We start from the raw sequence: 21,385 nt of genomic DNA, 5'->3' as shown, positions 1-21,385 counted from the left end.
TCTGACAATCTTAAAATTTTGTCTAGTTTTTTATGAGATTTAATTGGAAATTTTTTGGAGAAGTTTCTGTGCACCCATTGGTTTTCACGTTAGTGCCCGTTTTCATGATTGCCGTAGGTTCCGGAAGAGGTGACGGAGCCGCGAACTTCGCCGAGCTAGACTCCGACTTCTCCGAACCAGACAAGCATGTTTGAACATTTGATATGATAAGTGTTTTGCATGTTTGCTTGAAGGTTTGTGCGTGGCATATGAGTGTCGGTAAATACCTCGTTGCTAAGGCAACTACCTGCTTGTTCCAAAGTTGCGATGATCTCTGATGAGAGATGACCTAATCATGTGGTGACATGAAGGGCAGCAAGGTGGTATTGTTGTAGCATACCAGCCTTGCGTCATCCGACTTTCTCCGACGTTAATGTGGATGGAGTCACGTTATCGTTCTTTCCCCCCTTTCGTACTACCACATGTTTCATTTGCCAGGATGCGGTTTAGTAAGTTGGTAACCTCTTTCCGTGTACACACCAAACAGAGAGGCCGGGATGATGGTACCTTGGCCCAGGATTAAAGCCAGTCATCTGGTCAGGGGGCATGGGTGTTTCCGGTTGGGACCGAGAGGGGGGGCACCCCCTTAGAGCGCGCGTATAGAAATTTGATCCCATGCTACGCGAGGTTGTAGCCTCCCCGTCTCAAGGTTTTTCTTGAACGTTGCCGAGGGTGATCCCTGGCTTCGGAAGGTTGAATTGGGTGTGTACTGGTTAGACGTGTTTCTTCCAAAACACCGTAGACGGAACTAGTCCCCGTGACTACTGAAATCCGTTGGCTGTGGTTAAGTACAAACTCTGCAGAGTCAATTCCTTCCAAGTCATCGTATCCATGATCAAGTAGTGTAATCAGTATATCCATGTCTATCCGCGTGGAGGACTTGTCCCCGGTGAACAAGCTCAAGTGGTAAATCCAGTTTGATTTTTATTCCTGTGGATGGACTAACTTTATTTTTGTCTCGTGCTTGTGATAATTTATGTTCCGAACTATTGAATTACTAAACTACAATATCAGCCCTTTATGCGACGTCGCGCAGACGTCCGACTGTGGCGTGTTCTTGTTTCTTACTTTAAATATAAGCCCTTTATGTGATGTCGCTCCGACGTCCGACTATGGCACGCACTGCCTTTATTTTCTGTTATAAGCCCTTTATGTGGTGTCGCCCCGACGCCCGACTGTGGCATTATTATTCTGCAGTTTCCGCTCGAGGAGTCATTCAGACCCTCGTTTGGCACCAGTATTACTATTCTGCATTTTCCTCTCGAGGAGTCTTTCAGACACTTGTTTGGCACCAGTATTATTATTCTTGCAGTTTCCGCTCGAGGAGTCTTTCAGACACTCGTTTGGTACCAGTATTGCTATTCTGCAGTTTCCGCTCGAGGCGTCATTCAGACCCTCGTTTGGCACCCCGTATTTATTATCTCTATGTCTGAACGCACTGGTTATTTGTTCATATGCTTCATGTTTACATTTGTTATATCTTATGTCCGGACTGTCTTGCGAGTACTTTCATAGTACTCACCTGGCTTGTTGATTTGGCCAGATGTTGACGAAGGCGATCTCTTGGATGAAGAGTTTGATAGCGCGTCCGACGCCTAGAGGAGTCCCAGTCAGTCCTGCGCGATCCCGGATATTGGTCACTTGTTTTATATACGCTTCCGCCACCCGCAATAAGTCTCCTCGAGCTTCACTCCGACGCTCGAAGAGCTGTAGTCTTCAGGAGTCATATCACTCGCTTCGCGGTGATATTTCCACTACCGTCATTATCGTAAGTTAGTAGGATGCCACCCTATCCGCCGTTTTGCTTTATAGGCGTGCATGTAATAAATTGTTGGGCAGTCTCCGCTCAACCTCGTATTATATTTAGTACTCCTGGTATTTTTCTTCTGTGACCAAGAAATTGTCTATCAGTGAGAAGGAATTCTTCCTTACTGGTCCGTAAAAGGGATTGGTCTCTCAATAATTATTTTATTGAAAAACCGGTCGTGACAAACACTTGATGCTTTTCTTGATTTCTACCTTCGCCGATTTCAGCATCACGAAGAGCTTGGGAATCGTTTCCGTTATCCCTTGCATATTATAGTTCATCACAAAGTTCTAGTAACTTGGTGATAGTGACTAGAGAACTCTGTCAATCACTATCTTATCTGGAAGATTAAATCCCACTTGATTCAAGTGATTGTAGTACTCAGACATTCTGAGCACATGCTCACTAGCTGAGCTATTCTCCTCCATCTTGTAGGCAAAGTACTTGTCAAAGGTCTCATACCTTTCGACATGGGCATGAGTCTGAAATACTAATTTCAACTCTTAGAACATCTCATATGCTCTGTGGTGTTTCAAAAACGTCTTTGAAGCCCCGATTCTAAGCCGTAAAGTATGGTGCACTAAATATCAAGTAGTCATCATATCGAGCTTGCCAAACGTTCATAACGTCTGCATTTGCTCCTGCAATCGATCTATCACCTAGCGGTGCATCAAGGACATAATTCTTCCGTGCAGCAATGAGGATAATCCTCAGATCACGGATCCATCCGCATCATTGCTACTAACATCTTTCGACTTAGTTTTCTCTAGGATCATATCAAAAAATTAAACAGGGAAGCTAAACACGAGCTATTGATCTACAACATAGATATGCTAATACTACCAGGACTAAGTTCATGATAAATTAAAGTTCAATTAATCATATTACTTAAGAACTCCCACTTAGATAGACATCCCTCTAATCATCAAGTGATCACGTGATCCATATCAACTAAACCATGTCCGATCATCACGTGAGATGGAGTAGTTTTCAATGATGAACATCACTATGTTGATCATATCTACTATATGATTCACACTCGACCTTTCGGTCTCAGTGTTCCGAGGCCATATCTGCATATGCTAGGCTCGTCAAGTTTAACCCGAGTATTTCTGCGTGTGCAAAACTGGCCTGCACCCGTTGTATGTGAACGTCGAGCTTATCACACCCGATCATCACGTGGTGTCTCGGCACGACGAACTTTGGCAACGGTGCATACTCAGGGAGAACACTTGTACCTTGAAATTTAGTGAGAGATCATCTTATAATGCTACCGTCAATCAAGCAGAATAAGATGCATAAAGGATAAACATCACATGCAATCAATATAAGTGATATGATATGGCCATCATCATCTTGTGCCTTTGATCTTCATCTCCAAAGCACTGTCATGATCACCATCGTCACCGGCGCGACACCTTGATCTCCATCATAGCATCGTTGTCGTTTCGCCAACTATTGCTTCTACGACTATCGCTACCGCTTAGTGATAAAGTAAAGCAATTACAGGGCGATTGCATTGCATACAATAAAGCGACAACCATATGCCTCCTGCCAGTTGCCGATAACTCCGTTACAAAACATGATCATCTCATACAATAAAATATAGCATCATGCCTTGACCATATCACATCACAACATGCCCTGCAAAAACAAGTTAGACGTCATCTACTTTGTTGTTGCAAGTTTTACGTGGCTGCTACGGGCTGAGCAAGAACCGTTCTTACCTACGCATCAAAACCACAACGATATTTCGTCAAGTTAGTGATGTTTTAACCTTCAACAAGGACCGGGCGTAGTGACACTCGGTTCAACTAAAGTTGGAGAAACTGACACCCGCTAGCCACCTGTGTGCGAAGCATGTCGGTAGAACCAGTCTCGCGTAAGCGTACGCGTAATGTCGGTCCGGACCGCTTCATCCAACAATACCGCCGAACCAAAGTATGACATGCTAGTAAGCAGTATGACTTGTATCGTCCACAACTCACTTGTGTTCTACTCGTGCATATAACATCTACGCATAAACCTGGCTCTGATGCCACTGTTGGGAAACGTAGTAATTTCAAAAAAAATCCTACGCACACGCAAGATCATGGTGATGCATAGCAACGAGAGGGGAGAGTGTCATCCACGTACCCTCGTAGACCGTTTAGCGGAAGCGTTATGACAACGCGGTTGAAGTAGTCGTACGTCTTCACGATCGACCGATCCTCAGTACCGAACGTACGACACCTCCGCGTTCAGCACACGTTCAGCTCGGTGACGTCCCACGAACTCACGATCCAGTAGAGCTTCCGGGAAGAGCTTTGTCAGCACGACGGCGTGGTGACGGTGTTGATGAAGTTACCGACGCAGGGCTTCGCCTAAGCACCACTACGATATGACCGAGGTGGATTATGGTGGAGGGAGGCACCGTACACGGCTAAGAGATCAATGATCAATTGTTGTCTCTCAAGGGGTGCCTCCCTCCCCGTATATAAAGGAGTGGACGAGGGGGAGGGGCCGCCCCCCTATGACGCGCCCCATGAGGAGTCCTACTCCCACCGGGAGTAGGACTCCCCCCTTCCAAGTAGGAGTAGGAGAGGAGAAGGAAGGGAGAGAGGAAGACAAGGAAAGGGGTGCGCTGCCCCCCCCCTCCTTGTCCAATTTGGACTAGAGGGGGAGGAGGCGCGCGGCTGCCCTGGCCGCCCCTCCTCTTCTCCCACTAAGGCGCAATAGGCCCAATAAACTCCCCGGGGGGGTTCCGGTAACCCCCCGGTACTCCGGTATATGTCCGAAACCTCCCGAAACATTTCCGATGTCCGAACATAGTCGTCCAATATATCGGTCTTTACGTCTCAACCATTTCGAGACTCCTCGTCATGTCCGTGATCATATCCGGGACTCCGAACTACCTTCGGTACATCAAAACACAAAACTCATAATACCGATCGTCACAGAACTTTAAGCGTGCGGACCCTGCGGGTTCGAGAACTATGTAGACATGACCGAGACACGTCTCCCGTCAATAACCAATAGCGGAACCTGGATGCTCATATTGGTTCCTACATATTCTACGAAGATCTTTATTGGTCAAACCGCATAACAACATACGTTGTTCCCTTTGTCATCGGTATGTTACTTGCCCGAGATTCGATCGTCGGTATCTCAATACCTAGCTCAATCTCGTTACCGGCAAGTCTCTTTACTCGTTCTGTAGTGCATCATCTCGTGACTAACTCATTAGTCACATTGCTTGCAAGGCTTATAGTGACGTGCATTACCGAGAGGGCCCAGAGATACCTCTCCGACAATCGGAGTGACAAATCCCAATCTTGATCTATGCCAACTCAACAAGTACCATTGGAGACACCTGTAGAGCACCTTTATAATGACCTTGTTACGTTGTGACGTTTGGTAGCACACAAAGTGTTCCTCCGGTATTCGGGAGTTGCATAATCTCATAGTCATAGGAACATGTATAAGTCATGAAGAAAGCAATAGCAATATACTAAACGATCAAATGCTAAGCTAACGGAATGGGTCAACATCATTCTCTAATGATGTGATCCCGTTAATCAAATGACAACTCATGTCTATGGCTAGGAAACTTAACCATGTTTGATTCAACGAGCTAGTCAAGTAGAGGCATACTAGTGACACTTTGTTTGTCTATGTATTCACACATGTACTAAGTTTCCGGTTAATACAATTCTAGCATGAATAATAAACATTTATCATGATATAAGGAAATATAAATAACAAATTTATTATTGCCTCTAGGGCATATTTCCTTCAGTTCACACCATTAGAGTTGCTTTAGCTCAATTCTTAGAGTAAATTTCCCCCTAGATGTGATATCCCCCCTAAGAGGGATGATCTAACCTTGGGTTTTGTCGATGATGACTTCATGTAGATGTTGAAGATGTGGACGCTCAATGTTGATGTAGATCATTCGGAGCAATCCATTGGAGTGAGTTACACTTTCAGTACCCACATGGGTTAGTCCCACAAGGAACAACACAAAGATATCCATGGACATAGAATGAAGTTCATACATGATGATGTCCATGGAAGCATTGGGTTACCTTATCCCTTGTCTTACCAACAAGAGGGTGAAAGAACATGCGGTGCCCCCATGTTTGGTTTTGGTAATTGATGACAATCTTTATGGACTAATGGTTGCCTTGAGTTATATTTGAAGGATTTGTCCATAGGCATTTCTTGAAGTTCATGTGTTGGTTTCAAGGAGTTTATGTGGTGACCAAGGTGTTATTAAGGAATTATCCAAAGATTGGTCATGTGAGAGTTGAGCTTATTGCAAGCATTTCTTGGAGAAGAAGATTGTGTGATCATTCATGTATATCTTCAAGACATCATCCAAATGAAGAGAGTTGAAAAGATTCATGGTTGATCAAGACTAAGTCAAGAGTGAATCAACTTGATCAACTCACAAAGCGTAGAAGATGCACCGAGAGGGATCAAGCGATCCCATGGTGTGGTAAGCATTGTCAATTACGCTTTGTGTACTAACCCATGATCTTCGTGAGAGTTCTTTGTGGGGTTAGGTTGCGGTGTGCAAGTTCAAGTGAAGCATCATGAAGAGATCAAATGCTTGAAGCTTGCCGTCCATTGTGGTGACAATGGACTTGTGAAGATGTGCGGAAGAGTGGCTCACCCATAGTGGAGCATGGGGGAGCAATCAACTAGTCTTCATCGAGCCAACGCAACCAAGAAAGGTGGTCCAACTTGAGGGAGTCAAGATCGTCATCATCTAGCTCAAGTGGACCATGTGCAAGGCAAAGGTTTGCTCTTGATAGGTTTTCCATTTTACCGGTCTCATGATGGTAGTTGGGAGACCGGGTTATAGGATCGATTGCCGTACTATCAAGGGGGGGCTCTCGATGAGTAGCTTGATCGTATCGTTCATAGAGAGCTCAAACCATTGCATCCTTGCATCATCTTTATTGGTTCTTGTTTGGTTCTTCTCTTTGTGATGTTTTGGAGCTTATGGTCTCGAGTTCATCGAAAACGGAGTTCACTCGCATCTTCTATGATGTTTTCGATGTTGGAGGTTATGCTGATCCTTCTCGGTTGGAGGTTACACTCCTCTATTTGTTGGCATACCTCCCCTGCCTCTTCTTACTATAACCAGTCGTTGTTTTGATGCTACTCGTCTTCCTCTACCAACAAGCTTGAGTTTGCTCAATTCGGAGCTCATATGCAGAAGTTATGGCAGTTTTGGTTTCCTAGCGGTAGTACCGCGGGCCGGAGCGGTAGTACCGCTTGGGTGCTACAAGCGGTAGTACCGCTCTAGAGCAGTAGTACCGCTAGTAGCCCCCAGCCGTAGTACCGCTGCAGTCTCGTGCTAGTACCGCCTCGATTCGATGGGTCTTTTTTCGTGTCGGGTTTTACGGTACTGGCCACGGCAGTGGGGGCCGTTGTACCGCTCGTATGCGGTAGTACCGCCCTGCCACCGCGGTAGTACCGCTCTGGGCCCAGCGGCAGTACCGCGAGGGGGAGCGGTAGTACCGCTTATAGGGGCAAGCGGTAGTACCGCTGGCCAAGCGGTAGTACCGCTCTCTGCGGGGCTGAAGTGGGGGTAACGGTTGGATTGTTCCCCCCACTATATAAGGGGGTCTTCTTCCCCATTCTACTTTAACTCTTGAGCTCGTGTTCTTCCCCCATTGTTGACTTTCTTCGAGCTTGCTAACTCTCAATCCCTCCATGGATTCTTGCTAGTTTTTGAGGGAAAAGAGAGAGGAGATCTAGATCCACATTTCCACCAATCACTTTCTCCTCTATGTGAGGGGAACCCATTGGATCCAGATCTTGGAGTTCTTGGTGCTCTCCTTCTTGTTCTTCCTCTCATTTTCCTCCCTAGCATTAGTTGCTTCGGTGGGATTTGAGAGAGAAGGACTTGGGCACTCCGTGTGCCCTTGCCATTGCATTTGGTGCATCGGTTTGAGTTCTCCACGGTGATACGTGGAAGTTACAAGTTGAGAAGCTTATTACTCTTGGGTGCTTGGTGCCCTTGAGCTTGTTCCTCTTGGGTGCTTGGGCACCCTAGACGGTTGGTGGTGTTCGGAGCTTAATCATTGTGGTGTAAAGCTCCGGGCAAGCGTCGGGGTCTCCAATTAGGTTGTGGAGATCGCCCCGAGCAATTTGACGAGTTCCGGTGACCGCCCCCAAGGGTTGCCAAAGTGTACGGGTTCGGTGACCGCCCCCAAGGGTTGCCATTTGTACGGGTTCGGTGACCGCCCTCAAGGGCCCCTTAGTGGAATCACGGCATCTTGCATTGTGCGAGGGCGTGAGGAGATTACGGTGGCCCTAGTGGCTTCTTGGGGAGCATTGTGCCTCCACACCGCTCCAAACGGAGATTAGCATCCGCAAGGGTGTGAACTTCGGGATACATCGTCGTCTCCGCGTGTCTCGGTTATCTCTTACCCGAACCCTTTACTTATGCACTTTACTTTGTGATAGCCATATTGTTTCTTGTCATATATCTTGCTATCACTTAGTTGTTTATCTTGCTTAGCATAAGTTGTTGGTGCACATAGGTGAGCCTAGTTGTTGTAGGTTTTGTGCTTGTCAAATTAACCGCTAGGTTTATTCCGCATTTGTTCAAGCCTAAACCGTAATTATTTTAAAGCGCCTATTCACCCCCCTCTAGGCGACATCCACGATCTTTCAGAGGGTTTATGACTCCTTGAACTAGTGCAAGATGTGGAAGTTGTTTGCACTTGTCCTTGCCAAGATGATATGAGCGAAGTATGTTGGCGAAGTCACCCTCAAGAACTCTCTAGTTCTTCTTCTTCGGGATCCACATCAACTTGATGGGAATCCTTGGAGTTGTAGTCGTACTTGATGAAGTAGAACTTGATGTAGTCTTGGGAACCCACTTGACCAAGGCCTTGGGAGCTTCTTCAAATGCATCAATCTCTTCTTGAAGCTTGTCCTTGCCTTTTTGCTTGTGGTCTTGTGGTGGAAGATCATCTTGAGCTTGTGTCCCTTGGAAAGAAGTAGGATCATACTTCTCTTGTTGAGGAACAAACTTCGTCTTGGGGTATTGATCTTCTTCCCACTCAACTCCATTGGCATTGAACTTTTGTTCAAAACCAATACCTTGATTCTTCCGGTGCCTTCCTTGCTTGCGTACAATTTCCTCAAATTGTTTACTTCCGGCAAGGCTCTTGTAAACACCTTTCTCTATGATTCCCTTCAATAAGCTATTTTCTTGCTCAAGTGTAACTTGGCTAAGAGAATCATTAGTGGAATCAAGAGAACTACTAGAAGCAACAATATTGGATTTAGCATGATTATTTTTACTGCTAGAAGAAGAATCTTTCTTACTCTTGTTGCTAGATTTTACTTGTGGCATGTAAGTAGACAAGAGTAAACGCTTGGCAATGTACGAAGAACTTTTCTTGCGAAGTTCATCATTGATTGCTTTTAAGAACCCATGCTCTTGCTCAAGGTTGAGCTTTTTAAAGTGTAGCTTCTCATGAGTCTTTAAAAGTTTTCGATGATCTTCCAAGGTAGTTTCATGAGCTAACTTAAGAGTGTTTAGTTCTTTAGTTAGACGCTCAATCTCCTTCTTATCATCATCATTCATTTTATCTTGATTAGCATGATTAAGAGTGTTTAGTTCTTTAGTTAAACCCTCTTGCCTGCGCTGGGTGAAAGTATTTGCTTTTGTGTGTGTAGATGCTGAAGACGAGAATTTGCGTGGTTCTCCTATTGGTTTGATAACCTTGGTTCTCACTGAGGGAAATACTTATCTCTACTATACTGCTTCACCCCTCCTCTTTGGGGGAAATCCCAACGCAGCTTACAAGTAGCAGAACCCACCCCAACCCCCAGGAGAAGGAGCGGGTATGCATTGTCCCCTTTCTTATTAGGGGTTTGGGATCTCCAATTCGTCCCTTCTTGCGGGGACTCTTGCATTTTTGCAGCCTCCAATTGCGTCATTTATCCCCAATTCAATCCTTCACACAGCGTATTTCATCACTCTATATGAGGCCTTCCTCGGATGCTCGCTGCACTTCGGCGTGTGGCGTAGATACTTCTGCATTCAATTGGGTTCAAGGGGCGACATATTGTCAGATTGCTGGGGTGCTGTCATCTGCCGGTTGCCCGGATCCGGGTACCATGACGGTTTTCCGGAGGAAACCACCGAGGACTTAGCAAGAGGGATGAGGGAGCACATCCACCCTACCAAACAACTGAACAAGGGTTGAAAAAGAAATATGTGAGATGATGCACACTACTATACACACCATGAGAAATAGTCCCTCCGTACGCCTGTATTAGCCCTCTTATTTTAGGCAAAACTTTGACCATAAATTTAATTAATAAAATAAGAAATATATATCACAAAAATATACTGCAGGGAGCCTGTTTCGAATACAAATCCAGTAGTATCTTTTTGTAGCATGTATTTTATATTTTGTTTGTTGTATGGATCATCCGAATTTGATCCCAAACATGAGGGGTCCAGTAAACCGAAGGGAGTAAGCACTTAGAGCCTCTTCAACAAGTTCAATAAAATAAGGATCAACAAATACCTTAGGCACTATTTTTGGAGAAAATATGGATCTGAAGAGGCTGGTAAAGCCATGATCTCTTGGGAGACAGTCTGCAGGCCAAAATCCCATGGAGGACTGAGAGTGATGGACATCCAAATGCACAATAAAGCTCTGTTAACAAAGAACTTGCACAAGTTTTTCAACAAATAGGATCTGCCTTGGGTCAAATTGCTATGGGAAACATATTATTCTAATGCTCCACCAAAGGATATATTGGAGGGATCCTTTTGGTGGAAAGCCCATCTGAAGCTGATACCACTGTTCAAAGAATCAACGCGTTGTGCACTTGGCACTAGAGACACCACACTATTTTGGACAGACAAATGGCAAGATAGAATCCTTGCTGAGCAATACCCTGAATTACACTCTTTTGCAATCAATGATCAATGCCCCGTGGCCCATGTGAAGCAATCTATTGATCTGATGGAGCAGTTCCACACTCCCATTTCTGCCATTGCCTTCCATCAACTGAATGAGCTAATCCCAGTATTACAACAACTTGGGAGCTCTGCTAATAGATGGACCTATGTGTGGAGATCTGATAAATTCTCAGTTAATAGAATGTATAAACAAATGATGGGTCTTCCTTAGGAAAATCAGTTGTTCAGAGAATTATGGAAAGCAGCAAGCAGACTCGGGCATAAAATATTCTTTTGGCTGCTACTCTATGACAGAATCAGCACTAGAAGCCTACTCAAAAGGAAAAACTTGTTGCTTTAGAGCTATGAGTGTGCTCTTTGTCATGAGCATGTTGAAGAAACAACACTCCACCTCCTTTGGGGCTGCTAGTTTGCACTCTCATGTTGGGATCTCATTGCCCCAAATAGACATAGAGGAATGCCTGTTTTTGATGGAATTAACTTCCTTGAGCAAGCCTTCCCCTCACAGATTGCCATGGATATTATTATAATGGGATGCTGGAACATATGAATGCAGAGAAATGGAAAGATCTTCAATAATATTTCTCCAAGTCTAGATTCTTGGAAGCAAGGCTTACATCACGATCTATCGCTTGTCAAGCATCGAACCAAAAGGAAGAACATTGCCTGCCTGGAGCAATGGATGAATTCCAACCCGCCTTAGACCTTTCCAGTTAACATAATCCTCATGTTAGAGAAAACTAGTGTTGGATAGATCTTTGAGAACATGTTTTTTTACCTTTTCTTTGATTGTACACATTCACTTTTATTAATGAAAATTACCGTAGAACTATAGTTTAGTTTCGGGGGTAAAAAAACAAGCTCAATAAAAAACTTCTCCTAAAATTGCTTTTACTAGGTGTCTATATAATTCATGGGAGGTTTCCGTGAGGTGCTTTAGCAAGTCCCGTAAAAAATTTCTTTGAAAGTGTTTTTTTAGCAGTGGCGCGACGACGGCGAACAATTGGCGACGACGACAAGCGGGTAGGTGGGCGACGTGACGATGACGGTCGTCGTCGTCGTCTTCATTTGTGGCGGAAGACTCCGCTGATGGCAATACTGATGTGACATTTCTATAGAAAGGTTTACGAAAAGAGACCAGCTTTCCCACGGTGAGAGGGGAAGTTGAGCTGATTATACGGGTCACTATAAAATTCATAGCGTTTAACGAAACTGGTTAGACATTTGTTTGGCCCAACTTTGTGATGCTCTCTCTTATTCGTCTAGGCCCTTCTACGCGGCCTTGTTGATCGTGTTCACCCGTATGCCGCTTCCCTGCTGCTCATTTCCGTATCGAAACTGCTTTGTGTATGATGTTTTCTCTATACGATTTTGTACTATAAGACACAGATCGTTCTCAATGTTTGAGCCCACTACACCAGAACAGTCTGCTCGTGCGCAAAATCGTATGAAGTTTGATCGTACCTATAGCAGCGCTCTTTCCGTATACCGCTCCCATCTCACACAACCCCCTTAAACCCCAGAAGCCTCCATCCGCGGCGCCCCCAACGAAAACCCTAGCCCGCCATGGCCCTCGCGCTCCGCCTCCGTCGGGCCCTCGCCGCCGCCTCCACCTCCGCATCCCTCCTCCGTCCGACTGCCTCCGCCGCGGCATCCCCCCATCGGGCTCCCCTCCTCGCCCCTTTCGTCGCGCCGCTGCCGCGCCCGTTCCTCCCCGGGGGCGCCGCCGGCTTCCGGTCGACGGCGGCGGCAGCGGCACGGGGAAACTACGGCGGTGGGGCGGACGACGCCAAAATCGACCCCGACGAGATCCTCTTCGAGGGGTGCGACTACAACCACTGGCTCATCACCATGGAGTTCCCCGACCCCAAGCCCTCCCGCGAGGAGATGATCGAGACCTACCTGCAGACCCTCGCCAAGGTCGTCGGAAGGTATAACGAAATCCCCCTTATTTCGTTTCTCGTCAGAAATCTGTGAATCGGTCAGGTATTGGACTTGTCTTCGTGTCGAATTAGTCTTATTTCGTTTCTTGTTTAGAAATGTGTGAATCGGTCAGGAATCGGACTCATCTCGTGTCGAAGTAGTCTCAGAGGATGAGTCTGATTGCTTTCCTTTCTTGTGTCTTGTGTATGGTTGGAGTGATTGAAGGCTGCGTATGTGTGGTATTCATGTGGTTCTGATATATGGCGTGCTGTTAGTTTGATTGTCGTTCCATATTAATTTTTTATCAACAAAGGTTTATGATACTAATCTGTAGTTGCAATTGCTGGAATCATTGAGCTGATTGTTGCTTTTTCAAGTGAGTGGGTGATAACTTTGAGGGTGGCTGTCATGTTTATTTTGGTGGCTATGGATCTGAATTATGTCAACAAAGTTTGATTCTTGCGATAATGTGCCTTGTTCTACTTATGACAACTAATAACGTTTGAAAATTTTCTATGCTCGATAGCTCCAGTGGTTTAGTCGTGAATGATGCAATTTTTTTGTGTTTCATCAACATTTTTTGACTTGAATAAACAAGAATTATGGAACGGAGGGAGCAGTTTGATACACTTATGTCAAGTAACATTATTCTGTTTGGAGCATTTTTGTGTGTGTGGTGATTTGAAGTATTCAAGATATTCTAAATCCACTGCTATTTATTATTTCCTGACCGTAAAGACATGCATTTTCCATAATCCAACCATACATTTAATCCTGCCTTTTTTAGTTAGGGCTCTCCGCTAAACTAGACGTGTGCCACTAGGCAGAAATATCAGAAGTAGCATCTCGAGATTGACCTCAAAACTAATATGTACTTTGTTGTTTTGTGCTGTCAGCTTTGTTGCTTTCTTCTGTATGAAATTAGAATAGTAGTTAACTGGTTATAAAGGGATATATAGAAAAATTTGATTTTGGAGAATTGCAATGGTAATATTTTTCATAACGTTTTGGTAATATATAACTTAAGTCATTATGAGATCTACATCTAGTATTTTGAATGTACTTTTCAGTTCAAGGATCCCTTATCTGTCATATTTACTGCAGTATGTTCTTATTCATTGAATTTGATGGTCACTGTTAGCGAATGGTCTGTTTCTACACCAATGAATACTGCTAGCGAATGGTTCCCTATATTTGATGGTTCTGTTTCCGCTCTTAAAAGGTTAAGTCGTTGCTCTTGCCTAGAATTTGTAAAGCTGTTGCTTATCAAATTGATGGCTCTGAAATTATCTAGTGAAGGCATGCCCTTATTTATGATGCTAATGTTTCTTCTGACTGATGTGTAAGCAATGTAATATCATTTGCAACATTTAGCTGAGCTCTTAGCTTCTTGTAGTTATGAGGAGGCTAAGAAGAGGATGTATGCTCTTAGTACAACAACATATGTTGGGTTTCAAGCTGTAATGACTGAGGAAATGTCAGAAAAGTTTCGCGGTGAGATGATGTGATATCTAGACTTATATTCTGTTTGAAATGTTTGTTATTCTATAAATTTAAGTACCTTCTTTTTTTGCATTTTGATCAGGATTGCCTGGAGTTGTTTTTATCTTGCCTGATTCATATTTATACCCAGAGACAAAGGAGTATGGAGGTTTGTTGTATTCTTGTTCATCAATTACTGTTTAGTAAGTTCATATGCCCCCGATCTTATCTGTATGTGTGAATTGGTTTCATCAGGAGACAAATACGAGAATGGTGTCATAACTCCAAGACCACCACCTGTTCAGTATAGCAAACCGTCAAGGAATGATAGAAACCGCAACTATCGTGGAAATTACGAAAACAGTCCTCCACCGCAAGGTAATTACCAGAACAGGTCGCCACCACAAGGAAACTTCCAAGGGTCCCGCCCACAGCAAGACGTAAGAGGCTACGCTCCACAGCAGAATTACGCACAAGCTGGGCAAGATGGTAGAGGTTATGGGAGGAATGATTCTGCCGACCATCCAGGTTACAATGCGCCTGGTGGGTACCAAGGGCGTGTAAATGAAGCCGGTCAAGGTTTCCAAGATCCACAAGAGCGCAGGAGTTTCTCGCAAGGACAGGAAGGAGATCTCAGGCCTGGTGGCCCTTCAGCACCTGGAAATTATGGTCAACCGCCTGCACCTGGAAATTATGGTCAACCACCTGCACCTGGAAATTACGGTCAACCGCCTGCACCTGGAAATTATGGTCAACCACCTGCTCCTGGATCCTATGGGAAGCCATCTGGACCTCCAGCTTATGGACAACCGTCTGGGTCGAGATATCCTGGAGGTAACCAAGGGGGTCCTGGTTATGGTGGAGACAACAGACAGGGTGCAGCGCCTGCATATGGAGGGGATAACTTGCAAGGGGTTTCTGGTCAGTATCCTAGCCCAGGTGAAGGACAACAAGGGAACTGGCAGGTATGAAAGCCTTTGTCATATGGCTTTTACTGGCACTATAGACAAGTACTCCCTCTGTAAAGAAATATAAGAGCGTTTAGATCATTAAAGTAGCAATTCAAACACTCTTATATTTCTTTACGGAGGGAATATTTGATTGAAGATGACCAATATTGATTTCTTCTGTCCATAAAGCTTAAATTTGCACAATTTGTCCATAAAGCTGTACATTGAAGCAACCTATGAATATTACTTTATCATGCCTGTAGCGCTTGCCTACTGATGGTTTGAAGTTTGTATGTTGACTGTTACTCCCCCTGTTCCAAAATAGATGACTCAACTTTGTATTAACTTTAGTACAAAGTTTGTTCAAAGTTGGGTCATCTATTTTGGAACGGAGGGAGTAGATTTGTAGTTTCAACATGTCTCGGAAGTGGACTAAATTTTTGGCCTTAAATTCTCATGCCCATCTGTTTGGTAAAACACTAGAGCAATGAACCTGCTAGGTCCTTAAATGTAAATGCAAGCATATACGGGGTACTATTAAATTTTGTATTAGGAAATCCTGGCGCATACATCAACCCTGAGGAATATGCCTATGATAAATTGTGTCTGCAGTTTTGCTTATACCGTTAATCTGTGGCTAATCACTGATGATTCTTCATTTTGGTGTCGTGCAGGGTAGGCAGTAAGGACCTGATGAGAAGTAGCTTCACTTAAGAACAAGGCATTAGTTCCTCTACTTGAAATGTAGAAATTTCCACCTGTAAAATAAACAGCTGAACTACTTTATTTTGTCTTGTTGCCTGCATTCACATCAGACTTATTATTGATGTGCGTTACTATCTCTTGTAGCCATATATTTGACGTTTGGAAAGGCTTGTGGAGTCTGGAGTGGTCTGTGCTTTTGATGGATGTTTCGTGTTTTATTTGTCGTTGAATTTGTGATGTATTCTTCCAACTTGCTAAAAGAAGTAGAATTGTTGCATCTGATGGCCCTTACATTTGCACTATACATACAAGTTGATGCCTAAAATTGCAATATTCCTTTATCATGGCTGAGGTGATCTAACCGTTTCACCTGTGTTGGGAAACGATCGTAGGTACCATGCAGTGTCAAGCATATGCTAGCTGTGATTGTTACTCTTGGATGCTCATTGACATTCGCTAGACTTTTCCTGTTCGAGAGGTACCTTTTAGATGCTTTGGTCGATCTTAGCATTGGGCGTCTCAATCCCTTAGGATGAGATCTAAAAAGAATTTTGGGGGTCAACTTTCAAGATCTACAGAATAAAATCTACTTTTCAATGGAATAGTATTGCGATACAGGACATATTGAAAAGTGCAGTAAAATATATGGTTTCTTTACGAGCATACCTATGGACGCATCCATGCACATCCTATCCATATGAGCACACCCAAGAGACGGATAAAGATTGAGATTGATGAAGTCACCACAAATACATTAGAGTCGATGAGAACGTCATTTTTCATCGAACGAACATTGCCTATAATAAATCTTGAAAAATGCAAACAACTAAACATGAAGGAACTTAACCATCGGAACTCCTTCCCCTCAACAACAACTAGGTTGAAGACCTCATCCCCTCCAGGCTCCGTCAGCCAGCTCGTGCATTCGCCTCCCCTCGCGGCAAGGGAAATCCCGGTTCCACGGCTTCGGGTATTAGATTAGGTAAGGGTTTTTTAATCCTCGTAGGGATGACATTTGAACTGATGAGGACGCTTCATCTTCGTGTTGGTCTTCCAAATCTAATCCTCCTCGAGTCTGTTCGGGAGGACGGGCACGCTGAAGCTCCGATGTAGATTCATGTCGTCTCCTTGTGGTAGCGAGATTAGGGTTTCTCGTTGTATGTACGCGACGACGAGATCTGGTGTCAGGCGCTTCTGATGGATTATTTCTGATGGGTTAAAGGGTTCGACAACAACAATGGCGGCTCAAGGACGTTGGTCCTTAGGGGCATGTGCACGAAAATTTCTTGACTGCCATCGATTAGGTCAGAGCCTACTCTAATAGGAGAGCAGCGGCAGAGGCGCGTCGGTGACTCGTTTTTGCGATGGTAGTGGTCGTTCGATGGTCCAGACACCTCAATGTATGTTTGGTATGTTTTGAACATCTGGTGAACTTTTATAATAATATATGATGGACATCCATCACTCGCGTGAAAATAAAGGCCTCGCGTGGAGTTCCAGTAATCCAAAATCATCACTTAAATAAAATTAATCTCACTTGGCTACAAATAAAATTTGGAATGATGTCAATTGTGTGACTCAGCTTAAATGTGACTAGCACCACCTGTCCTGACCCCCTCCCATGTCCACACTATAAATACCATCTGGTGTGAGCCAGCAGGGATGTATGCCACAGAGAGCCCCAAGGAGACCCATCATCATACATACATCAGAGAAGGAATTGTATATCAAGTGTGAAGAAGAAAAAGAAGGAAGAGGTGAAGCCTTGCATGGAGATGGAGAGCCTCCCTTCATCTGGTAGCCAAGAATGACTTGCCTATGCAATGCCTCTGCTAACTGATCCATCTCACCATCGGCTGGGAAGCCCCTGTGATGGATGCAGTGAGTGTGGCTGCATGGGTGGGTCTTCTTGGCTAGCCAGAGTGGCTCTCATCCACCATGCCAGGCCATCCCTCTTCAAGAAACAAAGAAAATCTCTCTGAAGCCACTGGCTTCAATCTCCTTTGCAGATCGAGCTCAATTTGGCAATGCGATAATCGTCTACACGTCCTGATCCCACCTTCTGAATTCTTCTTTCTTTAGGTGAGAATCAAATGCTGTTTCTTCAGTTGGGCAACTCTTGGATTCAGAATTCAGATCATCATTGTGTGATCAGGGGAGAGATGCACTGTCTTCAGCTCCGGAAATGTTCCATCATCAACTGAACCCCCCTTGTTTGGCTTGCTCTTTTCTTCTTAGAACTAGAAGCGGAGCAATGCACAGTACCAAGGTTACCAGGCTTTGCTGTGGCCAAGTCCCAGGTCCCATGTAGATGGAGACAATTTCCCTGCTTATTTTCTGATGTTCTGCTGCCACCAGGTGCATGCAGGGTTTGCCAGGTATAGGCCGTGCGACAGCCGTCACCGGATCCAAGAATTGCAAGCTTCTTTCTGCCAGACCGAGCGGACACGAGGATGTTTGTGCGGCGGTGTGCATGGCCACACGTGTGCCATGAACTGCAGCACACATGGACTTGGCCCCCGTCCTGACGTGTGCCCTCGCCGTGAGCACGTTGCACAGATGGTTTCGTCTCCATCTGTCCAAGTGTCATGTTCCATGCTGCGAAATTTGTTTACAGGCGACGTAGAAACAAACAAGAATCCAGATCTTTCTAGTGTATAAATCTCGCAAGCAGGGTGTCGAAAGGAATCCTATAGGCATCAAGAAGACTAAGGGCATCTTGCGACCCGCAAATTTCCTCCCGCATCCGCATCCGTCCGTGGACAGGAGGGACCAGTCCGCGGATACGGATGCGGGAGGCCGTCATCCAACACTAACCGCATACATTGCAAACTCTTTTTTAATAAATCGGATAAAATTCATGCAAACTCATTCGGATTTCATATAAACATGATGGATATCATATAAATCGAACGAAAACGGTTATATTTTGGACATATTTTCAATTAAAACCGAAACCGGACTTGTCTACGGCAGGCTCGGCGGGTTTCCAACTCGCCCCCATGACCGGCATCGGTGAGCACCGAAGGTATACGCTTCAACGCCAAGGACGGCTCGCTACCCTATCGCCCATCAGAGTGGAACCGCCGCCAGATGCTTCAGCCGGAGGGGAAGGGTCCCTACGCAGCCATAGTTGGTTCTTGGGTAAGGGGACGACAGTGGCTGGTGAGAGGGCAAGACGCCGACTGTGTACACCGGCGGTGCCTCGTCGGTGGCTTTCCTAGGACCCAAGTGGTGGTGGTCTTCCATGTTCTACTTCTTCTCGATAATGGCGGGGGGCGCGGACGTGTGGGCCACCACCTCGTCAACATCCGCACAACCGGCGTCTTTCTCTGCGTTGTCGATGCGGTGCGGTCGTGGGCACTGGAGGACCAGTATGACGCGGCATCGTTGACGCCCGTGCCGCCATGCTCCCTGCTGTGCCAGCCTGGAGCAACTCGCCACTCCTCTGCGAGCTAGCTTCGAGCGGCGAGTTGCTGAACCACGCATCGGCTTGGGGCAACAACTTGCTCCGTCGGGTTAGGCGAGGAAGGTGGAGCAGCGAGCTGCCTCGCTCGTATTCGCCGGGTTCGGCGGGCCACCCAGTCGGCTTTTATGCCGGAGAACTGCTCTTCTAGCTCGTCGATGTCATCGAAAGATTAAAGAAAATGGTGAAAGAAGGAGATGGGGAGCGGTGGAGTGATGCGATTCTTGCCCGGCGTCTGACCTTGTTTAAATAGAAGACGGACGGGAGGAGCTTGCTCGGGCTTGCATTTAATGCCAGTCCACTCGTGAACGGACGTGTAGCCGCAGTAAGTTTCTCGGCTTTCACGGGGTTTAATGGAGGCGTTTGAATGCGGCGAGGAGGCGTGTTCAGCTGAGCATGCAGCGGGCGGCGCCCTCGACCGGCGCGCCGCTTCAATGGCGGAGGCACTGAGAGGTCGCGTCCGCCCTGAGCCGCCTTCAATGTGGAGCAGCGCGCTCTACAGCGGCATGAATGCAAGCAGCTGAGCGACGGGTGGGAAGCGCGCGGGGGCGAGGGGAGTGATTTTTGGTGGGCCAGCGCGGTCAGAAGCGGGCGTGACAGCGGTCTGAACTCCCGCAAACCTCCTCCACGTTGTGTTCGGTTTGCGGGAAAAAACGCGTCCGAACCGCGCCGTGGACTGTCACATGACCGTATTGGATGTGGCTTTCGCGGTCTGAACAACTCAGTCCGGACTGATAGGAGATGTGTGCAGGTCGAGGTTGGAGATGCCCTAGAGAGAAAAACATTGACCTCTTGTCCAAACCATCCACCATTTTTTCTTCTTTGAAAGGGGTTTCCCCCGCCTCATTCTATTATAGAATGAAGCAGAAAGACAACAAATTGCACCATCCGCCATTGGCTATACATCACGTAATCGATCAATGCACACACAAAAACTCACACGTTGAGCCGACTTCTTAGACTCTTTCCGTGGTGAGGATGTGCCCGACACGCTAGGGCTTCATTGTCGCCGGCCGCCGGGCGTGACATAGTCGTCGCTCGGTGATTAGCGAAGCTGTTGCTTGCCGCACATCAATGGAGTACAATTCTACGAGTCTATGGACTATGGCCAGCCGAACGACACCGCCACAAATTCTTAACTTGATCCCGTGAATCAGAGATTAAGGTATCATTGTCTACAGATAACAGATTTATACTGCTACAGCTGTCAATTTAATTACAGAAACCAATTAATTAATTGTTAGTAGTTACTAGATGACCCGGTTGCGCCAATGGCGCAAGAAGCCAGTTAGTAGCGATGTTAGTAGTGAATAGGTAGGGGATGTAGCTACAAACATAATGCAATGTGAATTTATCACATATAGTAGAGTGAGGTTGATCGTTTTACAGAAACACATACATAGGCAGTTGTAGAGCTTATTTAGTCATCTTAGTCTGACTGGTTTTCAGAAGGTGTGAACGTAGGAATAAAGAGAGTGTCATTGTCGCGTAATGCTTGCATGGTATACTTCCATAGGTACTTGAAGGCTCATGTGGCAAATGTAACAATTGATGTGTGACTTTTTCGCAGAGATGAGACGCTTCAATTTTCTGACTTGATCTTTGTAAAGCTTTACTTTGTTACCCCATGTGCAATGATCATCAAAACTTCCGGCTGGGTTCCCCTAGGAATGATTTTTAATCAAATCGAGTTATTTGAAGCTTTGAAAATAGGAGAAATGCAACTCTGCTAGAAGAAGCAGGCAGGCAGAGGCGAAAAAGTGTAACTACTCTAGATTGAAATTTGAAATAAACTTTGACTAACGGCCTATCGAAGTGGATGTAGGTGCAGAGGTTGATCTGTTGCTAAAGTGAGGCTTGCGGCGGCGATCCGAACGGGTTTCCTGCGTGCTGATCCGATCGGTGGCCTTTCTGTGCCTGGAAGCAACAGCTGCCTTGTGGCCGTCTTGCCATGATGCGGCCGCAAAGCCAACGAACTTAAGAATCTTATGGCTGGAGTCCCTTCTTCTAAATTCAAAGGAAACATCAAGCGATTCCAGCGAACTTAAGAGACACTAATACAATAA

General features: G+C 45.6%; 1 protein-coding gene and 1 long non-coding RNA gene across 2 annotated transcripts; both read left to right on the top strand.

Moving 5' to 3' along the window:
- The first annotated feature begins 12,281 nt into the window (after positions 1-12,281).
- On the top strand, positions 12,282-16,057 carry LOC109749730 (uncharacterized). Its single transcript, XM_020308685.4, has 5 exons — positions 12,282-12,724; positions 14,113-14,210; positions 14,302-14,367; positions 14,454-15,163; positions 15,823-16,057. Exons 1-5 carry the CDS (start codon positions 12,360-12,362, stop codon positions 15,832-15,834), a joined length of 1,251 nt encoding a protein of 416 aa, XP_020164274.1. The 5' UTR covers positions 12,282-12,359; the 3' UTR covers positions 15,835-16,057.
- A 1,346-nt stretch (positions 16,058-17,403) lies between these two features.
- On the top strand, positions 17,404-20,981 carry LOC109749725 (uncharacterized). The gene is made up of 2 exons (XR_002229721.4): positions 17,404-17,935; positions 18,009-20,981. It is a non-coding gene; the product is annotated as an uncharacterized lncRNA (long non-coding RNA).
- Positions 20,982-21,385: the final 404 nt, after the last annotated feature.

The sequence above is a fragment of the Aegilops tauschii genome, chromosome 4 (assembly GCF_002575655.3).
Source record: "Aegilops tauschii subsp. strangulata cultivar AL8/78 chromosome 4, Aet v6.0, whole genome shotgun sequence".
Taxonomy (NCBI): Eukaryota; Viridiplantae; Streptophyta; class Magnoliopsida; order Poales; family Poaceae; genus Aegilops; species Aegilops tauschii.
Note: the sequence above shows the minus strand (reverse complement) of the source record. Positions and strands in the feature narration are given on the sequence as shown.

Coding starts and splice junctions, on each gene's coding strand:
- LOC109749730 (XM_020308685.4), top strand. CDS start 12,360: ATGGCCCTCGCGCTCCGCCTCCGTCGGGCCCTCGCCGCCGCCTCCACC. Junction 12,725..14,112: donor CTCGCCAAGGTCGTCGGAAG/GTATAACGAAAT, acceptor AGCTTCTTGTAG/TTATGAGGAGGCTAAGAAGA. Junction 14,211..14,301: donor AATGTCAGAAAAGTTTCGCG/GTGAGATGATGT, acceptor CATTTTGATCAG/GATTGCCTGGAGTTGTTTTT.